Source organism: Triticum aestivum, chromosome 2B (genome assembly GCF_018294505.1).
Source record: "Triticum aestivum cultivar Chinese Spring chromosome 2B, IWGSC CS RefSeq v2.1, whole genome shotgun sequence".
NCBI classification, from domain to species: Eukaryota; Viridiplantae; Streptophyta; class Magnoliopsida; order Poales; family Poaceae; genus Triticum; species Triticum aestivum.
Window position 1 is genome coordinate 330,708,752 of NC_057798.1, and position 18,018 is coordinate 330,726,769.

The following is an 18,018-nucleotide window of genomic DNA, read 5'->3' on the forward strand; positions in this document are numbered from 1 at the left end:
CACCAGAGAGTTCATCCCGGCGCGCCGGGTGGCTCGCGGTGGATCTCCTTGACAACCGCCGTCAGCTCCTCCTCCTAGCCGCGTCTCATCTGCCTGGGGCGCTGCATCCGAGTTAGACGACGAGAGAGAGGAGAGGATTCGGCGTCGCTCATGCTCGATGACGGTTGGCTTCCGTGCCCTCTTTTCGGGCCGCATGATGCGCCCACGAGTGAGGGCGAGTGGAGGCGGCCAGTGGGGAGAAGGAGACTATCGAGGAAGGCGACGCAAGGGCGTGCGGACATCGCCGTCGGCAGAAGGGGTGGAGGAGGATGGGCGCATTTGGGTGGAGCAAGCCGCAAATCCTACCTCTCCCTTAGAAGGAGCAGCGACGCAGAGTATCAGCGGCCGCGATGCTTACCGGCGTGCAACGACCCGAGGTGAGGCGAGGAAGAGAGAGGAGAGCAGGGGTTGAGAAGGGGAGGTGGCGGCGACACTGACGTGAGGGAGAGAGAAAAGTGAGAGAAACCTTAGCCGTCTCACCCGATTGGGGACGGGGCAACTAATCCCGATAAGCCACTTGGCACCTGGTCAGATGAAATGTCCGAACTGCCCTTGGCGGCTAACGGAAATTACAGGCGGTGGTACGCCTCCCGCGCCCATAAGAACCAGCATTGGTTACGCTCGCCTCCAGTGTCGCTGACAACTACGACCCACCCTGACTTGACCCCGCCTGTCATGGAGAGTGAGGGTGGCAGAACGGAGGCAAAAAACGCCAACACTATTCATTGTAGCAGTGTCGGGCTCGATCCGACGACTAGGATAAGTTCAGTTGAAGATTCGACGGACATGATTCGTTTGGGAATTGGATCCGACGGCTGAGAGGGTACATGGCATGAGAAGGCTCCATTTATGCCCAAACTCTAACAATGGGTAGTACAAGGATTGTTTTGTAAATGTAGCACTAGCACCACATCTCGTCTCTTCGTTCCTCACGCAGTGGCCCACGAGTCCTTGGTGCAGCAGGTGCACAGGATACGTTCTCCCCCCTCTCCGGTCCGCAGCGCAGGGCCGCCGATCTCCTCGTCTTTCAGGAAACGGTGCTGCCTCCGGCCCCACGGGATGGCCTCCGGAACCTCGGCAGGTCGCGAGCCGTACGACGAGGAGGCCGCGAGCCGCCGCCCGCTCGAGCTCGGCATCCGCGACTCCGCCCCCGCTTCCGCCTCCGACCACCGGTCTGGTGAGCTCCCTATTCTCTCCTACTTAGGAAGGTTCGCCTATATGCAAGGATCCGGTGCGGCAATGCATCGAGGGGTGTTGGAATTGGGGAAACCCGAATGGGGCGTAGTTTCTTGTTGCGTGGTAGAAGCGGGGATCAAGTTGAATTGTGATGAGCAAGGGCTAACATAAAGCGTAATTGACTGTATTAGCAAATTCGACTTCTCAGTGTTAGCATTGTTCGTGCTCGTGCGCTCCCGTGCATTAGTTGGTGAAAATGTGCAATGCAGCTGCAATAGTTAAATTACAGTTTTTTTTTTTGAGAAACCATGATTTGTAGATTACACCATGGTTTGGGTACACTCGTCGAGCATTACATTCCTGACACTCCTAGGGACGTCAGCGATTAGGTGGAAATCACCATCGCTCCTAGCCTTGGCAGCAATCCCATGGGCGAGCTTATTCCTCGTTCTGCTGACCACGTTGATGCTGACAGTGGAGAATGTCTTCAGCTGATCCTTAATGTCAGAGACCAGAGGGAAGCATGCAGACCTGCAGGTCCAGTCCGCCCTCAGCTCTCGTCCAATGGCCATGCAGTCTGTTTCTAGGATCAGATACCCATTGTACAGCTTACCACTTCAGATAGTCCCATCAGTATTGCGGCTGCCTCAGATTCCTCTACCGATGCGCAACGGGGCAGGCGTCGGCCAACAGAGATGAAAACGAGGCCCCGGTGGTCATGCGCTACTGCGCCACCCCAAGTGTCGCCTGACTCCTGCAAGTAGGCAGCATCTGTGTTAACTTTAACCAGTCCTATTGAGGGCGCCATCCACTGGTTCGTTGCTTGGGGTATCTGCATGTATGGCTTTGGGCAGTGGAGAGACCATGCCTTTTTGCTGTCAGCTCGATCCGATGCATGCAAGGTTTCTACCAGGTCAGACTCAAACCTGAGCAAGAATTGGACAGCTCCAGAGACAGTGTCCTTGCCATCTCCATGGATCACATTATTCCGTAGGTGCCATGATTGCCACAGAATCAACATGACTCTACTTCTGCACTGCTCATTTAGCGAGGAGAGGAGCACCTGGAACCAATAGTACCGGTCATTCTGAATGCATGTTCTTTGGGAATTTCCCAATGTGCCCTCATGGCCTCCCTAAGTGCCTTACTTCTGGTGCACGCAATAACATCATGGTACTCACTCTCGCTTTCAACTCCGCAAATATCACACACATCTTCCTTCACTATTGTTCTTCTAAAAGTGTTGTGTTTCGTGGCAAGAGATTGTGTAGCGACCCTCCATCCAAAGATCTTGATTTTTTCTGGTATGTTCGCTTTCCAAATTACATCCCATATGCTCCTATCACCTGGATCTCTTGCTGAGCTAGAGGCCGTTGCCGTTCCATTTCTCTTTAATGAATCAGCAAGCTTGTATGCGCTTTTGACAGTGAAGACACCAGTTTTTTCGTAATGCCAGGCCACACAGTCATCCACCGCATTGGAGGGTATTCTTATTTTGCAGATCTCATCCGCATCAAACTTATGAAAAATCTGGTTTATTAGTTCCGTATTCCATTCCTTGCTGTTTGGCCTCATCAATTGGTTAACCCACCTTAGCCTTGATCTCCTAGTGAAAATGGCCACTTTTAATCCTTCTTTCCTTGGGATCCATTGATCCCGTTGAATTTGGATCTTCCTTCCATTCCCTATGTGCCAGATCAAACCTTTTTTTAGCAGTTCTAAACCGAATTCGATCCCTCTCCAAGCTGGGGAAGCATCCGAAGAAAATACCGTATCAAGCAAGTTTCCGTTTGGATAGTATTTTGATTTGAGCAATCTAGCACAAAGACTCAGGTTTCTGGATTAATCGCCAACCTTGTCTAGCAAGTAGAGCTTGGTTAAACAAATGCATATCTCGAAAACCGATGCTTCCATTCCTCTTTGATTTTGTCATGTTTTCCCAAGACATCCAATGAACCTTCCTGTGGTTATCCTTGTCACCCCACCAAAAGTCCCTGATGACTTTCTCATAACTCTCGCAGAAGCTGTGGTTTAATTTGAAAACTCCCATGACATATGTTGGTAAGCCTTGTACAATCGATTTGACGTGTACTTCCTTAGCCGCTTGAGACATGAATCTTTCGTTCCAATCATTGCACCTTTTCCCAAATCTGTCTATGATTGGTTGGAACTTCTCATTCTTCATCCGTCCCTCCGGTGTCGGTAGACCTGAGGCCCCGTTCGGTCTGCAGGAAAATCAAAGGAAATCTACAGGTTTGAAAACCTGTAGTTTTGTCTACCTCTGACCCGTTCGTTTCATAAGAAATTGGTACAGAAATTTGAAGGAAACCTTGCCTTGGAGGGCTCATTCCAGAGGATTTCACAAATCCAGTAGAACCTCATTTTTGGGCGGATGCCCGAGGCAAGGCACCACGGCTCCAAATAAAAAATTAAACTATACTAGTCATGCACGAGGAAAGAGACAAACTCACAGAGTACATGCGGATAGAAAAATAACATAGAATCTGCCACTGTGTACACAATCTTCGTCAGTAACAAAGTTTTTTACACCTATGCTTCAAACACCCCGCATGCTTCTCTTCCTCTCCTCTATAACCCTATGGTCTGGTACTGTACAATCAATCATAATCCTTCGCAGTTTTCTGGTCCAGTGTTTTCTATACCCGCAAACCGAACGCAACCTAAATATTTACTTTCAAAAGTGGAGGAAACCACCCCAAGCACAGTCATGATTTCCTCCTTGACATGGACTGGTCTGGCCTCGCTGAACAGAGGAGAGCATTTGTTCTGGCTCAACAATTGACCCGTACATCTCTGAAAGGTGCTCCCGTACTCTTGTGGCTTGATCAACCGAGGCTTTAAAAAACAGGAGGCTATCATCAGCGAATAGGAGGTTGGAGATCCCTGGACTTCCCCGAGCAATCATTATCGGGGTTATGGACCCCATCACATTTTCTCTGTTTAGGAGTGTAGCAAGGCCATCAGCTATGAACAAGAATAAATAGGGACTTAGTGGATCTCCTTGTCGTAGCCCTCTGGTTGGCGCAAAGGCTTGCAATAATTCACCATTGCATCTCACGGAAAACTTGACCGAGGTCACACATTTCATCACCCAGTTGGTCCACTTTTGATTAAATCCTAGCTTCCGGAGTGCACCCTCCAGGAAGCCCCAATCAACTCTATCGTAGGCTTTAGCAAGATCCAGTTTATAGGCACAATGATTGTCTCTCGAGTTTTAGCTGTGCTGGATTTTGTGGAAGCATTCAAATGCAATAATCCCATTGTCTGTTATCATCCTTCCATGGACGAAAGCACTTTGAGTTTCAGAAATAAGGTCATCAAGAAAAGGTCGGAGACGATTAACTAACACCTTTGATATAACCTTATAAATGACATCGCAGAGGCTGATGGGCCTGAAGTCCTTGATGCTTAGTGGATCGTTACCTTTGGGAATCAGCACAATGGTTGTTTCATTACAACTTTTTTTTAGAGAAAAGGCATCAGTCGAGCCCGAGATGGGGCTCGAGCCTAGCCCGGCTTTGAATTAACAAAGCCATCAACTGGCCAGGATTACACGCATACGCCCGCAGGCAAAAGAAAGAACAACAAGGCGGTAAGATACATAGATGATGTTCTAAAAAAAGATACATAGATGATGGACAGCACAAAACTAAGCCTCAAGCACTATGGGGCTGAAGATGGTCATAATAGAGCGAGGCCGAAGACGCCGAGGTCCCCCTCCAAGAATGCTGCACCGGGGACAAGATCACATAGGCTCGAAGAAGAGGAGGGCCGACACCAGCGGGGCATGCCGTCGCCAAGCACTTACGGGTCCCGGCACGGCACATCCAGTACACGATCTTCGAAGGAGGCCACTACCTCCTCGCCTGGATCGAAGGCGCCGCATCGTCGCAAGATGGGATGGATGCTGCCGGAAGAAGACCACATAGGGAGGGTCGGCGCATCCCCAACGAGACGCCGGGGCTCTCGTTGAGCAGAACATCGCCGCTGCAAGCATCCAACACCAGAGGGGGAAGTTCCAAGCTAGGACAAGAGGGCCACACCGCCGCCGCCGCCACCCACCACCCCCAGGCGCCACCCAACCCCAATGCTCCCAAAGCGGCGCCTTCAAGAAGGGAACGGCACCGAGAGCGCCGCCGCCGCCCAACAAAGTTAGGGCTTTCGCCCGGGAGACCGAGGAGGAGGGGAAGTGAGGGGATCAGTCCATACCGACGCCTCCAAGGAGGGGAACGGCGCCCTCGGGCATCGCCGTCGACGCGGCCGGCCAGGGATTTCGCCCGAACTAAATCCCCGCCACCAACAGCACCACCTGTCCGGAACCGGTGACCAGGGAAGCACGACCCGACCAGGCAGGCTCGCACGCCGAACAGAGGAGGGGAGGCGCCAGATCTCGCGCACCGATCGCCGCAGAAGCCGCCACCGACCGCCCTCACCACCGGGATCCCGCCGCCCGTGCGGCCAGGACACCGGATCCACCATCCGCACAGCCACTCGCCGCAGAGCAGGCGGTGCCTCTCCATAGGAGCCGCTGCTCCAGATCCAGAGCTCCCCGCGCGGAAGTAGGGCAGCCAGAAGCCCCGCCGTCACCCTCCTTGGCCCTGGGCTTGCCCGGCGGCTGCCTCAGGCGGCGGCGAGGGAGGGTGGGGGGAGGAGGGAGCCCGGCGACGCGCCTAGGGTTCGCCCCCCGAGTCGCCCGAGCGGGGGTGGGGGGGGGTTGTGTTTTTGTCCTCCTACCCCCATCCCATTAAATTACAGCTAGGTAAGCCTTCGGGTAGCTGTCTTGTTTTTCTTGCCAATAGTGCCTAAGGGCAACTCCGACGCGGATCACCTATTGGCAGTGGTGGATCCAGGAATTGAACCTGGGTAGCTGTCTTGTTTTTCTTGCCAATAGTGCCTAAGGGCAACTCCGACGCGGATCACCTATTGGCAGTGGTGGATCCAGGAATTGAACCTAGCCGGGGCGAAACATTTGAGGCCTACATTTCGGAAGGTATAAATGCAAGTCCACTCAACAAAACTCATGAAATTGAACTACTAAAAGCATGATGAAATAACATAAAAAGGTCTTAAAAACTACCGGCATAGACTCTTGCCGCTTGACATGCTCACTTGATGCCACAATTCGACTCCATAATACCAAGCGACACCTACAACATGTGACCCACTTTTTAATTACAGCAGCAACAACAACAACAAAGCCTTTAGTCTCAAACAAGTTGGGGTAATCTAGAGCTGAAACTCGTAAGATCTCGCAACCAAGCAAGCTTCCACACTCCTGTCCATGGCTAGTTCTTTGGTGATATTTGGTGATATTGCAGTCCTTCAGATCTCTCTTTATGGACTCCTCCCATGTCAAGTTCGGTCTACCCCGACGTCTCTTGACATTATCAGCACGCTTTAGCCGTCTGCTATGCATTGGAGCTTCTGGAGGCCTGTGCTGAATATGCCCAAATCATTTTAGACGATGTTGGACAAGCTTCTCTTCAATCACCGATTACCCCAACTCTATCTCGTACGTCATCATTCTGGACCCGGTCCTTCCTTGTGTGGCCACACACATCCATCTCAACATGCCCATCTCCGCCACACCTAACCGTTGAACATGTCACCTTTTAGTCGGGCAACACTCAGCACCAAACAACATTGCGGGTTGAATCGCCGTCCTATAGAACCTGCCTTTTAGCTTTTGTGGCACTCTCTTGTCATAGAGAACTCCAGAAGCTTGGCACCACTTCATCCATCCGGCTTTGATTCGATGGTTCACCTTAGACAGTGCTAGTACTACACTATCTCCATAGACCTGTTCAAGGAAAGGTTCCCACGTATATAGCATTTTTGCAAGTAGAAATCGTACGAACATAGTATTACCATCCTCCACACCCAAGTCTCATCTTTCTCAAGGTTGTAGACCATATTGTTCTGTATTTGAAGTTACAACATCAAAGGATGAAGTAGAATGGATATTAGGTGACCTTATGTCCGCTTGTGTGTCCAAATGGTCCATCTTCTCACAAATTTTCTCACAAATTTTCTGCGTAAAACACAAATAACAGACATACACCTATGCTCAATCCTCTCTTGTGCCACATAGGCTTATAGGTTTGTTTTGTGTTCTCTACTTTGTGCCACATTTAGTTGTACAACTTGCAGGGATGTACCTAGAAATTCGGTGCTCAGTGCAAACATCTAATATGTAAAAAAGAAGGTTAAACGTGATGTTGTAACAGGCCCCATGTATTAAAAATGCAGAAAAAATTCAGTAATCATAGCAGTAGTGTCATTTTTTCATGTTTTGAAGGGAACACTTGAATGGAAGAATCAGTAGAAAAACATCTAATATGTAAAGCCCTCGAAGGAGAATCGAGAGAGGAGACGAGGACTAAATTTGCAGCGATTTAATTGCGGTGATTTGCTGCTAAGCACTGGAAAAAGAGCGTGGGCTGTTTATCCGCCTGTCATTTGTGAGTTTCCTTGTGAGGGTGTGTGAGAAAAAAATTTAGAGGGAAGGAAGACGAAGACAGATGGGAGAGATGTGAGTTGGGCCGTGAGTTTGGAGTTGTTCCCAAAGAGTATGCAATAATGATGGAATTGGTAAACCAAATCCATGGTTTAACAACAAACTGTGTTAACCGATCATTAGTCTCCAATCGTTAGTGGAATTCCTATTATAGGTAGAAATGCTTCTGTCGCTGGCTTGGACTCCTTTTCTCTTAATTTTTAACCGATCATTAGTCTCCAGTCCTTAGATTAGTAATAATTAGTACAGTTAAAAAATCTGGGGCACTCAAAGGTTTTGGGACCCTGTGCAACTTCTCCAGTTGCACCTGTCTATATACGGCCCTGACAACTTGCATATTGGATCTGTTACAACACGACCCCTTTCAACCTTTCTTCCGCATTCTCTCTTTCCCCACATTTTCCCCATGATATTTCCGTTACGTCAACCAAAATGTTCTGCAAAATTGGACGACATTAATACAACATGAAGAATTTACCTGCTTGCTGGCATACTCATTCCCGTCATGGTACCTACTGTAGGAAATATTGTGCCTAGATATCAGGTGGGATGTACTAAAGCTGATACAAGTAAGAGATACTTGGAGGGATGGCATAAGAAGCAATCTAGTACAGATGATGTACGGAAGAGCAAGTCAGGATACTTCACGGCATTCGGGGTGGACCTATCTCCTGATAATATGGCAGTTGCCATTGTATATTTTGTGCAAGGGGTCTTAGGCCTTGCACGACTTGCTGTGAGCTTTTACTTAAAAGACGATCTTCACCTTGATCCAGCTGAGGTACCTGGTCTTTTTCCCTTCGTTGTCTTTGTGGTCCTGATATTTAGAGATTTGGTCTTGTTACATGCATGTGATAATTTACCTTGTAAGCAATAGATGTTAATAAGTGACTAATATGGTTTATGTTATATAGACTGCAGTTATATCTGGCTTCTCATCCTTGCCCTGGTTGATCAAGCCAATCTATGGCTTTATCAGGTCTCGTGAAAGTTCCCCATACATTCCTTTCTGCTGTATGTATATGTGCATTTGGTGGCACTGACTCCGCTGCTCTTGCCTTCCAGTGATTCTATTCCACTATATGGGTATCGAAGAAGATCATATCTTATTCTGTCAGGATTTCTTGGAACACTTTCATGGAGTTTGATGGCTACAGTAGTGAACAGTAAATATGGTGCAGGATTCTCTATTCTTCTTGGATCACTTTCTGTTGCCTTCTCAGATGTTGTAAGTATGAGCTAAGTATTCTGCAAGAAAGTTATCTTTTCAAACTTTTCAGATCGAGTGTTAATTTCGAGTGACGTATTTTATTTGTACAGTCTTTAGCATTTATTTAAGTGCTGATGCTCTTGTGTCATTGGGATCACCTTCCATCATACAGAAAGGCAGACACTAATAACATCAACTTGCTAGAAATAACGATTGGTTCACATCAAGCACTTTCCTCTAGAGTTCCAAATTTATATACGGAGTACATGCCTATGTGCAGACCTTATCTTACAACATGTTGGGGCTGCCTTCTTGAAGCTATTAAAAATAATTAAAGTTATTGATAGGCATCAACAATCCTTAATGTAGGAACAAAATTATCTACCAGAGAGGGGGGTGATATTATTACAAATTCTTCGAAAACACGAAATATTTTGGTAAATAGAAGAATAATTGGATATCAGCAAAGCAGTTCAGAGGCAATCTAGTAGAAGAACTAAATAAACTAGAGGACATGCAACAGAGTTACAAGTAGGGATGAAAATGGAGTGGAAACTAAACGGAGAGGAAATATGGAAACGGAAACGAAAATTTGCAAAACGGAAGTGGAAATGGAATTTTTTATGCGGAAACGGAAACAAAAACGGAATGGTGTTTTCCGGTGGAACATGCGTAGAAACGGAACCTTCCGTTTCCGTGAATATGGAATTTCTGTTTGGACTATAGACCTATGGCTGCTTTGTAGCCCAACCACCAAACAATACACAATAACACAATGAGTAGAATGGATCATTTGAGGCCCAAATTCTACTACCAGACATGTACTCAGCTTGAGAACCCTATACGCAATTGTCCAGTACTACTACAATACTACACTAAGTTGCTAACATAATGATACTATTTTGTAGACATGTTAACAATTCATTAAATTTGTTTGCTTTTATGTGTATTTCTCTATGATTCAAGGGGTTTTTAAGTTCCGGTCAATGCCCACTTGTGTTTTCATGTCTGTTTTGTATTCGTTCGGTGTCCGTTTCCGGTAGTATCTGTTTCCTTATTCATTTCCGGGGTTTCTGTATTCGTTTCTGCTTCTGCAAAAATATATGAAAACAAATGTGGTAGCACTCAGTTACGTCCGTTTCCGCTCCGCTTTCATCCCTAGTCACAAGGTAATCAAAACAATAGAAAACATGCTATCACAGAAACAATATACAAACAGGCTAAGATGCGAGTAAATCTAACAGTCTAAGCACAGACAAGGTTTTCACAGCGTGCACCACTTAGTGAAAATCTAAGCAGTGGAAGAGAATCGAAGTACTGAAAAGTCTTCGCAACAATCACAGAGAAATGAAAGGGGAAATTGTTCGGAACTCAGAGGAATACAATAAGTAAAGGGTTGCAAGGAAATAGAACCAGTTGGTTGACGCAGACACAGAGATTTGTTTACCCCAGTTCAAACTGCTGCCACAGATCTACATCTGGGTTGGAGAGGCTGAGCCATAGCTCTGAAGACATATAAGTCTTCACATTATTCTCCTCAGCCGACCATCCGCAGCCATCCGATGCGGAGTGGACGCGATCCAGGCTTCATAACTCCGCGAAGCGGTACGAGCATCCATGGAGCGTCAGATCGCAGATGGACGGCTCTGGGGACTTCGCGCCAATCTATTTGAATTCAAACTTAACTGAATCTCGTTTCAGGTGTTCTGCTTGTCAGAAGATCGTTGCTTGGGTCCTGACAGAAGGCTGCGTACAATAGACCCAAAGTGCTCGGACCCTTCTCCGGTTGTTATTAACCAATGCAAAAGACAAGCTCTTTATTCCCTACTTCCTCATCAGTCAGTTCCAAATTTTCCTAGATTGTTACCGAGGGATATTGGCTAGTTCTAAGTTAACTTAAATTGTTCTAATTGATGGTTGCCCGACATGTATTGGATCACGGTATCCGTGCGCTTTTGTTGTAGCTAATTTGCTGATCGATGATGTGAGACTGTAATGCCATATTTTCTTGAGGATATTGCGATTACTGAACATTTATCTATCTCCAGTTGAATTTTGCAATGCGATTGACAGATTGTATACATATTTCCTGTGTTATTTGAAGTTGCCAAACTATTTTAGGCCACACCAGTCTCTAAATTGAGAACATCTAGCCAATGCTGCCGTTGTGCATTGAAAATAATCAAATATATCTAAATAAAGATTATCTTTTAAATAAAATCAACACCTCATCTCTTATCACATCTTAGAGTTGTTCCTGACATAAATTAGGACAATATTACTATTATTTAAATATATTGTTGCTTCCTAGATTTGTTTCAACAGACACCTGTGAAAATAATGCAGGTCGTAGATTCTATGGTAGTTGAGAGAGCTCGTGGCGAATCACAAAGTACATCTGGATCTCTCCAGTCTCTATGTTGGGGGTCCTCGGCATTTGGTGGAATTGTGAGCGCATATTTCAGTGGTTCGCTTGTGGATGCATATGGAGTAAGGTTCGTCACATAGCTTCCTGTAACCTACTGAAGCTCCACATGTTCTCTGGTGCAGTACACTGATGAAAATATTTCTGTAAACACAGATTTGTCTTTGGTATTACGGCATTTTTACCATTGATGACATCTGCTGTTGCAGTTCTTGTAAATGAACATCGCCTGACTCCTGGAGAACATGCTATGTCAGTCTCTGGTTCAGGATTCATTGAGAGCTCAATACAGCACATCAAGCAGCTATGGACTTCTGTAAAGCAACCTAACATTTTCTTGCCGACCTTGTTTATATTCCTCTGGCAAGCAACACCACACTCAGAGTCAGCCATGTTTTTCTTCATGTATGTATCAGGTTGCCACAATTTCACACAAGTCTGCAATTACAGTATCTCTGATGGCGTACATGGTTATTGTTTACTGTTGTGTGGGAGCTAGTTTTAAATGCAGTGCAGTAGTTCTATGAAATATAAATTACAACTGGTTACTGGATCCTTCCTCTAGCTCATCCTTAATTGTATCAATTTGATTTCATAGGTTTGACGTTTGAGGTACAACAAAACATCAACTAGAGAAATTGCCACAAGATATTGATGATCGTAGTTAAGCTCTACATTGTTATATCCAGGTTGCGTTGTAGCAGCTGGTTAGCGTATGCATAACTTTCCATTATGTATTTCAAAATGTATGATTACTGTTTAACTTTGTAATGTTTCTTAGTTGATTGAACTTTCATGCTCCCTTATTGTTGATCTCAGCACAAATAAGCTTGGATTCACTCCAGAGTTTCTAGGACGTGTAAAACTCGTTACTTCCATTGCATCCTTGCTCGGTGTTGGAATTTATAACTACTTTCTGAAGGCAGTTCATCTGAGGAAAATATTTCTTGTGACAACCATCATAGGTTCAGCCCTTGGAATGACACAGGTGTTCATTTTGCTTTTATTTCAGTGCAGCGGCAGTTATTTTGCATCCTTCCAAGTTAAAACCTTAGTGTGTTGTATGCCCTCCAGGTTCTTCTTGTCACTGGGCTTAATAGGCAGTTTGGGATCAGTGATGAGTGGTTCTCCATTGGAGATTCGTTAATCATCACGGTCCTTGGCCAGGTATGTAACACGACTACTTTTGCTGATTGATGGCAAACTCTTATTTATTTTGTATTACTACATTTACTGTGGGACGTGAACAATTTAGTTCATTGCATAATAATAGTGACATGAAGTCTAGTTGCTCTCCATATGCCTGAAAATAAGCCTGGCCAATTTGAACTTTCACAAGTTGTAATTCTCAGCATTACAACCACTCTGGGGAAAGTATTCTCCTGTCCCAATGTAGTTACGTCATATCATTACTTAAGTTTTGATGTCAACTTATCTGGCTTTGAACTGTTCTTACAAGGCTTCCTTGTGCCTTGAGTTGTTCTCCTTGCATGTAACTGTATATAACCTGAATTATGTTGCAGGCTGCATTTATGCCAGTTTTGGTGTTAGCTGCAAAATTGTGCCCTCCAGGAATGGAGGCGACTTTGTTTGCCACTTTGATGTCCATTTCTAATGCTGGAAGTGTTACTGGTGGTCTTGTCGGTGCTGGTCTAACAAAGATTTTTGGAGTCACTAGGGAAAGCTTCGGAAATCTACCTCTGTTGATTATTGTATGCAATCTCAGTTCCTTGCTGCCCTTGCCTCTTCTAGGTCTCCTTCCAGACGAAACAGGAGATTCAGATAATGAAGAAACAAAACACAGCTGACTGAGGTTGTCTTTTAATGCGTTCAAATTCTCAAGTATAGTATGGCTTAGCCCCATTTCAACTGAGGTAATAGACATGGCTGTTCCCCAGTACTAGTTCAGCAAATCAGCAGGGAAATATGATATACTACAGTTTTCACTGCTGTCATGAAAACACCAAGATCAATCATCTTGATTTGGTTATCAGAAAATGGAACCCGATGCTATGGAGCAGAGGTACTTCTCTTTCTTTTATGTAGCCAACATGTAACAAGACAATGTGATCTCTATGTAACTAATGTAACCCCATGAAAAGGTTAAATAGTAACCTAACTCCCTTACCGATTTTGGATATTTTACCCTGTGGGAGCTGTACTACGGAGAGTATTAGATTATGAAGAAACAAACACATCTCCGTACCGTGGATTGTGATACAATACCAGGTCTTCTTTTCTGTACTCTTATAAAATACTCAGTTGGTGATGATGGTGTGTCTGTCATCCGTCATTTCTGACCATTAGAGCTTGCATCTAATGATGTAAGTTGTGGCCTTTTTCAACAATATTTCACTTCTCTGCTCAAATTTCTCTACTCCTATAAAAGACTCAGTTGGTGATGATGGCGTGTCTGCTATTTGTCATTTCTAACCACTAGTTCTGTATCTAACGACTGTGATGTAAGTTGTGGCCTTTTTGCAACAATATTCCACTTCCCTGCTTCAATTTGCAGAAAACCCTTTAGTATCTTGAAACCAACCACATTCCTCCCTTACCTCATCAAAACAGCCCAAGAAATATATTTTGAGTGAAATATAAGATATTTTTAGTGATATGTATATCAAAACTAGACTGTTTTCTTTCAGATCTGTGAATATGTATTATTCTACTTTGGATCCATTGCAACGCATGGACACATTGCCAGTAACATTATGTTTTCATCTGGATGCATCCCGTTAAGGGCCAGTTCTTTTGCTGGCTATTTTGGGCTTCTAGAATAAGTTGCTCCCTACCCAGCTTATTCTGAAAGCTCAACCAAAATATATTTTTAGAAGCCTATTAGTCTGGACTTAATTAGTAGGCTTCTAAAAAATAAATTTGGTTGGACTTCTAGAATAAGTTGGGTAGGGGGCAACTTATTCTAGCTTATTCTAGAAGCCAGCAAAAGAACTGACCCTAAGGTGAGGACAAATAGGAATTGCAAGCACATATGGAGTATTAAAGAGAAATAACACAAATTTGTATTACAGTTGTAGTTTCTGTGGAGTTTGCGACAGGACATATACTCTTTGTAAGCGCAGACGTTTGTCCCTGGTGTGCCTTGAGGTCATCTTTGAAACATGATTCTAGTTTCTCCACACATGAAATCACAAATAATAAAGCTGTGGTTCCAATATCCTGCAGAAAGGTATGTTCCCCATTAGTGGACTTTGGAAGACGACCTCAAAGCTTTGGTGCAGCGTATTGGTAGCATGATTTCTTTCGAGTCTTGTCTAGGGCACATCTAGACGTGCTCTTATTATTGCACTTCTAAGTGACTCAATCAAACTAGAAAAAAAAGAATAATGAAAATGCTTGCACGGATCTTCTCGTAGAATCAATGGTATATGACTTAGACGTGCAAAATACTTACGACACATCTAGATGTGCTATAGCAAAACTGACACATCTAGATGTGCTATAGCAAAACTGTTTTCCTTTTCTCTCTACAACAACTAAGCCTTGACTTCTTGGACGGCAAGAGGCCGGACAGGCAAAGACCCCCATCAGGTCCCATTGCCTAGAGAATGAAACACGCAAGCACTCGTCCCTCGATTGAAAGCACTCTAGCCGACCAGACTGGCTGATTTATGTGTTTTGACCTTTTGCCCTAAGTTTAGCCGGATTTGACCCCCACCCGAAAGTATTTTGGGATCTGACTTTGTTGGCTACTGCCAGACAGTCCGACGGTAGGGTTGGATAGGCTATCGTCGCAAAGTTTGGCGGTAGACTTGACGACAGCCCACAGACGGCCGTTTGCGGCCGCCTACGTGGCAAAGGACCCTACCACCAGGGGCCTTGGCGGTAGGGTGCTCGATCCTACAGCCAAGCACCCTGTCGGTAGGGCTCTGTAGTGGATAAGGTGTTGGTGGGGCCTGCACCCACCCATTCATCCCCAATCCCTTCTTCCTCCCGAGCCCATCCTCTCCCCCACTCCCCCCCATCAAAGCATCCACTAGATCTCTCTCCATTGCTAGAGATTTGTCCGGTGGATCCGGAGCATTTGCATCACCCAAGGTACCTCTCCCACTCCCCCTTCTTTTGGTTGGTTGAAATCATGTATTTTTGTTGGATTTGCTCACATTGTTTGAAGCCCTAGTTATTGCTCTTGTTGTGCATTTATGGCTATGTGTGTGCTTATTGTGCCTAGCTTTGTTGTGCGTAGCAAGATCTTGTGCCAAGGGTTAGTGGCTTTGTGTTGGAAGGTTTAGGGTTAAGGCAATTTTGACAATTTTTGTCGAGTTGTTTGAATGCAATGCATAGAAGTTCCTTGCTTGAACCCATGGATGACATGATTTTTTGTCCATTGTTCTTAGATGGATAGACTTGTTAATTTGCATTACTTGGACAAGGCGGCATTTTTGAATGGAAATGCCGATGAAGGGGAGGATTGATGTTTTTGACACAAGCCCAAGCTATGATGATGTTGTAGTGAAAGTGAGAAGCATGTTACATTGGATTAATCCAAGTGATGAGGTGAAACTTATTGGGAGGTATGATGTGGAGTGGGAGTAAAGTCTCGATTAAAGAGTATGCCCATCACCTCCGATTTGTATTAGAATGTGTACAAGGATAAAGTTGAGGGATCACAAGACAAGTCACTTGAATTATTTGCCACAAAGGTGAAGTTCCTCGCCTACAACTCGACTTGAACAGGAGTGTGTCATCCCCACTACATGATAGTAGTGTCGAGTTGTATGCACACAATTCTTGTAGCCAACCACCAAGTAGCCAACCCAATGAAGAGGAGATCAATGTTAGAGCCATAGTAGTTTGAGGTGATCCTATTGCTCATGTGGATGCTATTGCTTGTGTTGATGATCATGCTATTCCTCAAGATGATGCTTACGCGGAACAAGAGATTCATTACCATCCCATTGGTGACTTGGATGTCATTGTCTACCAACAAGACATGGACCGTAACCTCCCTTATAGGCATATGTGTGAATATGACTCGGACGACGAGGGTCCGAAGGAAGAATTGGACGAGGATGGATTCACGGCGCAAGAAAATCAAGTCTACAAGAAGGTCAGTGGCAAGAAAAGAGGACCCTCTTTGTTTCGTGGTCTTAGCTTTGCCGACAAGGCCGTTGTTGATGGGGGCATGAGATTGGGGTTGGTTGAACCATCACCTTGCACGAATATTGGTGATCCAAGGCCCTCGGATGAGGACGAGAATGCTCATTTGAATAAAGGCATCAAGTTTGGGTGCTTGCAAGAGTTCAAGATTTCGTTGAGTGACTATGCCATTAGGAACCATAAGCCATATGTTGTTGGTCATTCCGATCAAAATGTGCGCTACACCGTCAGATGTGACAAAGAAGGTTGCAAATGGAAGGTCCGTGGAAGAAAAATTCATGAAACCGGGCAATGAGAGTTGAAGAGTTGTGTGGCCACTCACACGTGCATACCGCCGGACAAAGCTAACGAAGCAAGGGCCACCATCAACTCACCTCCGAGTTTCTAGGATACAAATTGTTGAATGAGATATCCCACGATCCAACCGTGAAGGTCAAGCTACTCATGAGTTCGGTCTTTGAACGATTCGGTTACGAGGTCAAGTATGGGAAGGTATGGATGGCCAAGGCAAACACTATTAGGATGTTGCATGGTGATTATGTGTCCGCGTACAATATTCTACCAAGGATGTTGGGAGCCATTGCTCATCGGAACCCGGGCATGCGCCATAGAGTCGAGTCAATTGACGGAGTGTTTCACCGAGCTTTCTGGAGCTTTGGCCAATGCATTGAGGCATTTAAGCATTGTCGGTCCGTCTTGTCAATTGATGGCACGTTCTTGACCGGCAAATACAAGGGCACATTGATGGTGGCAATGACCCATTCGTCCATTGACAATGTGTTGCCGGTGGCATTTACCTTGGTGCCTTCCGAGCATGATGACAATTGGGAGTGGTTTGTGGACCATGAAGGACAAAGGTGATTGGCAAGAGAGAGGTGTGCATCATATCGGATAGGCATCATGGGATTCTAAGCAATAGATGTTGATATTCCTGGCTTTCCAAAGCTCCAACACCATTGGTGCATGAGACACTTCATGACAAACTTTTACTATGCATGCAAGAGCAAGAAGTTTTGCAAAGACCTTACCCATGTTTGTGTGGCATTCAACACCAACACATTTCAAAAAAATGATATGACAAACTCTTCTTGGCATTGGAAAAGAACAAAGGGGGGAGAGAATTCTAGGCATCTTCCAGAGAAGCATAAGTGGTCGCACACTTACGACGAAGGTGGTATGAGATACGGAGATATGACAAGTAACATGGTGGAATGCTTCAACAACGTTCTCAAGGGTGTCCGTTCATTGCCAGTGACTGCCATTGTGAAATATACGTTCTTCAAGCTCAACGAGTATTTCCTAAGGCATTCCCGAGTCACCGCCAACTGGATAGGTGAAAATAAAGACTATCCCTTCAAGGTTGAGGACTGGTTGAAGTATCAAGCACACAAGTCCTCACATCAACAAATCATTAGACTCAATGAAAAAGAAATTATCTACCAAGTCGACGAGCCGGGTGGCACAACAAGGGACGGGGTAGCGTACGGTGGTGTTTTGTACGAGTTGCAC

At 45.4% G+C, this 18,018-nt stretch overlaps 1 protein-coding gene across 1 annotated transcript; it reads left to right on the forward strand.

Moving 5' to 3' along the window:
- Positions 1-930: 930 nt before the first annotated feature.
- On the forward strand, positions 931-13,632 carry LOC123044868 (folate-biopterin transporter 1, chloroplastic). The gene is made up of 9 exons (XM_044467736.1): positions 931-1,216; positions 8,275-8,534; positions 8,668-8,732; positions 8,819-8,981; positions 11,310-11,458; positions 11,545-11,793; positions 12,208-12,376; positions 12,463-12,555; positions 12,912-13,632. The coding sequence occupies exons 1-9, from the start codon at positions 1,099-1,101 to the stop codon at positions 13,194-13,196; spliced, it is 1,551 nt and encodes a 516-aa protein (XP_044323671.1). The 5' UTR covers positions 931-1,098; the 3' UTR covers positions 13,197-13,632.
- The last annotated feature ends 4,386 nt before the right edge of the window (positions 13,633-18,018 follow it).

Coding starts and splice junctions, on each gene's coding strand:
- LOC123044868 (XM_044467736.1), top strand. CDS start 1,099: ATGGCCTCCGGAACCTCGGCAGGTCGCGAGCCGTACGACGAGGAGGCC. Junction 12,377..12,462: donor CAGCCCTTGGAATGACACAG/GTGTTCATTTTG, acceptor TATGCCCTCCAG/GTTCTTCTTGTCACTGGGCT. Junction 12,556..12,911: donor TCATCACGGTCCTTGGCCAG/GTATGTAACACG, acceptor ATTATGTTGCAG/GCTGCATTTATGCCAGTTTT.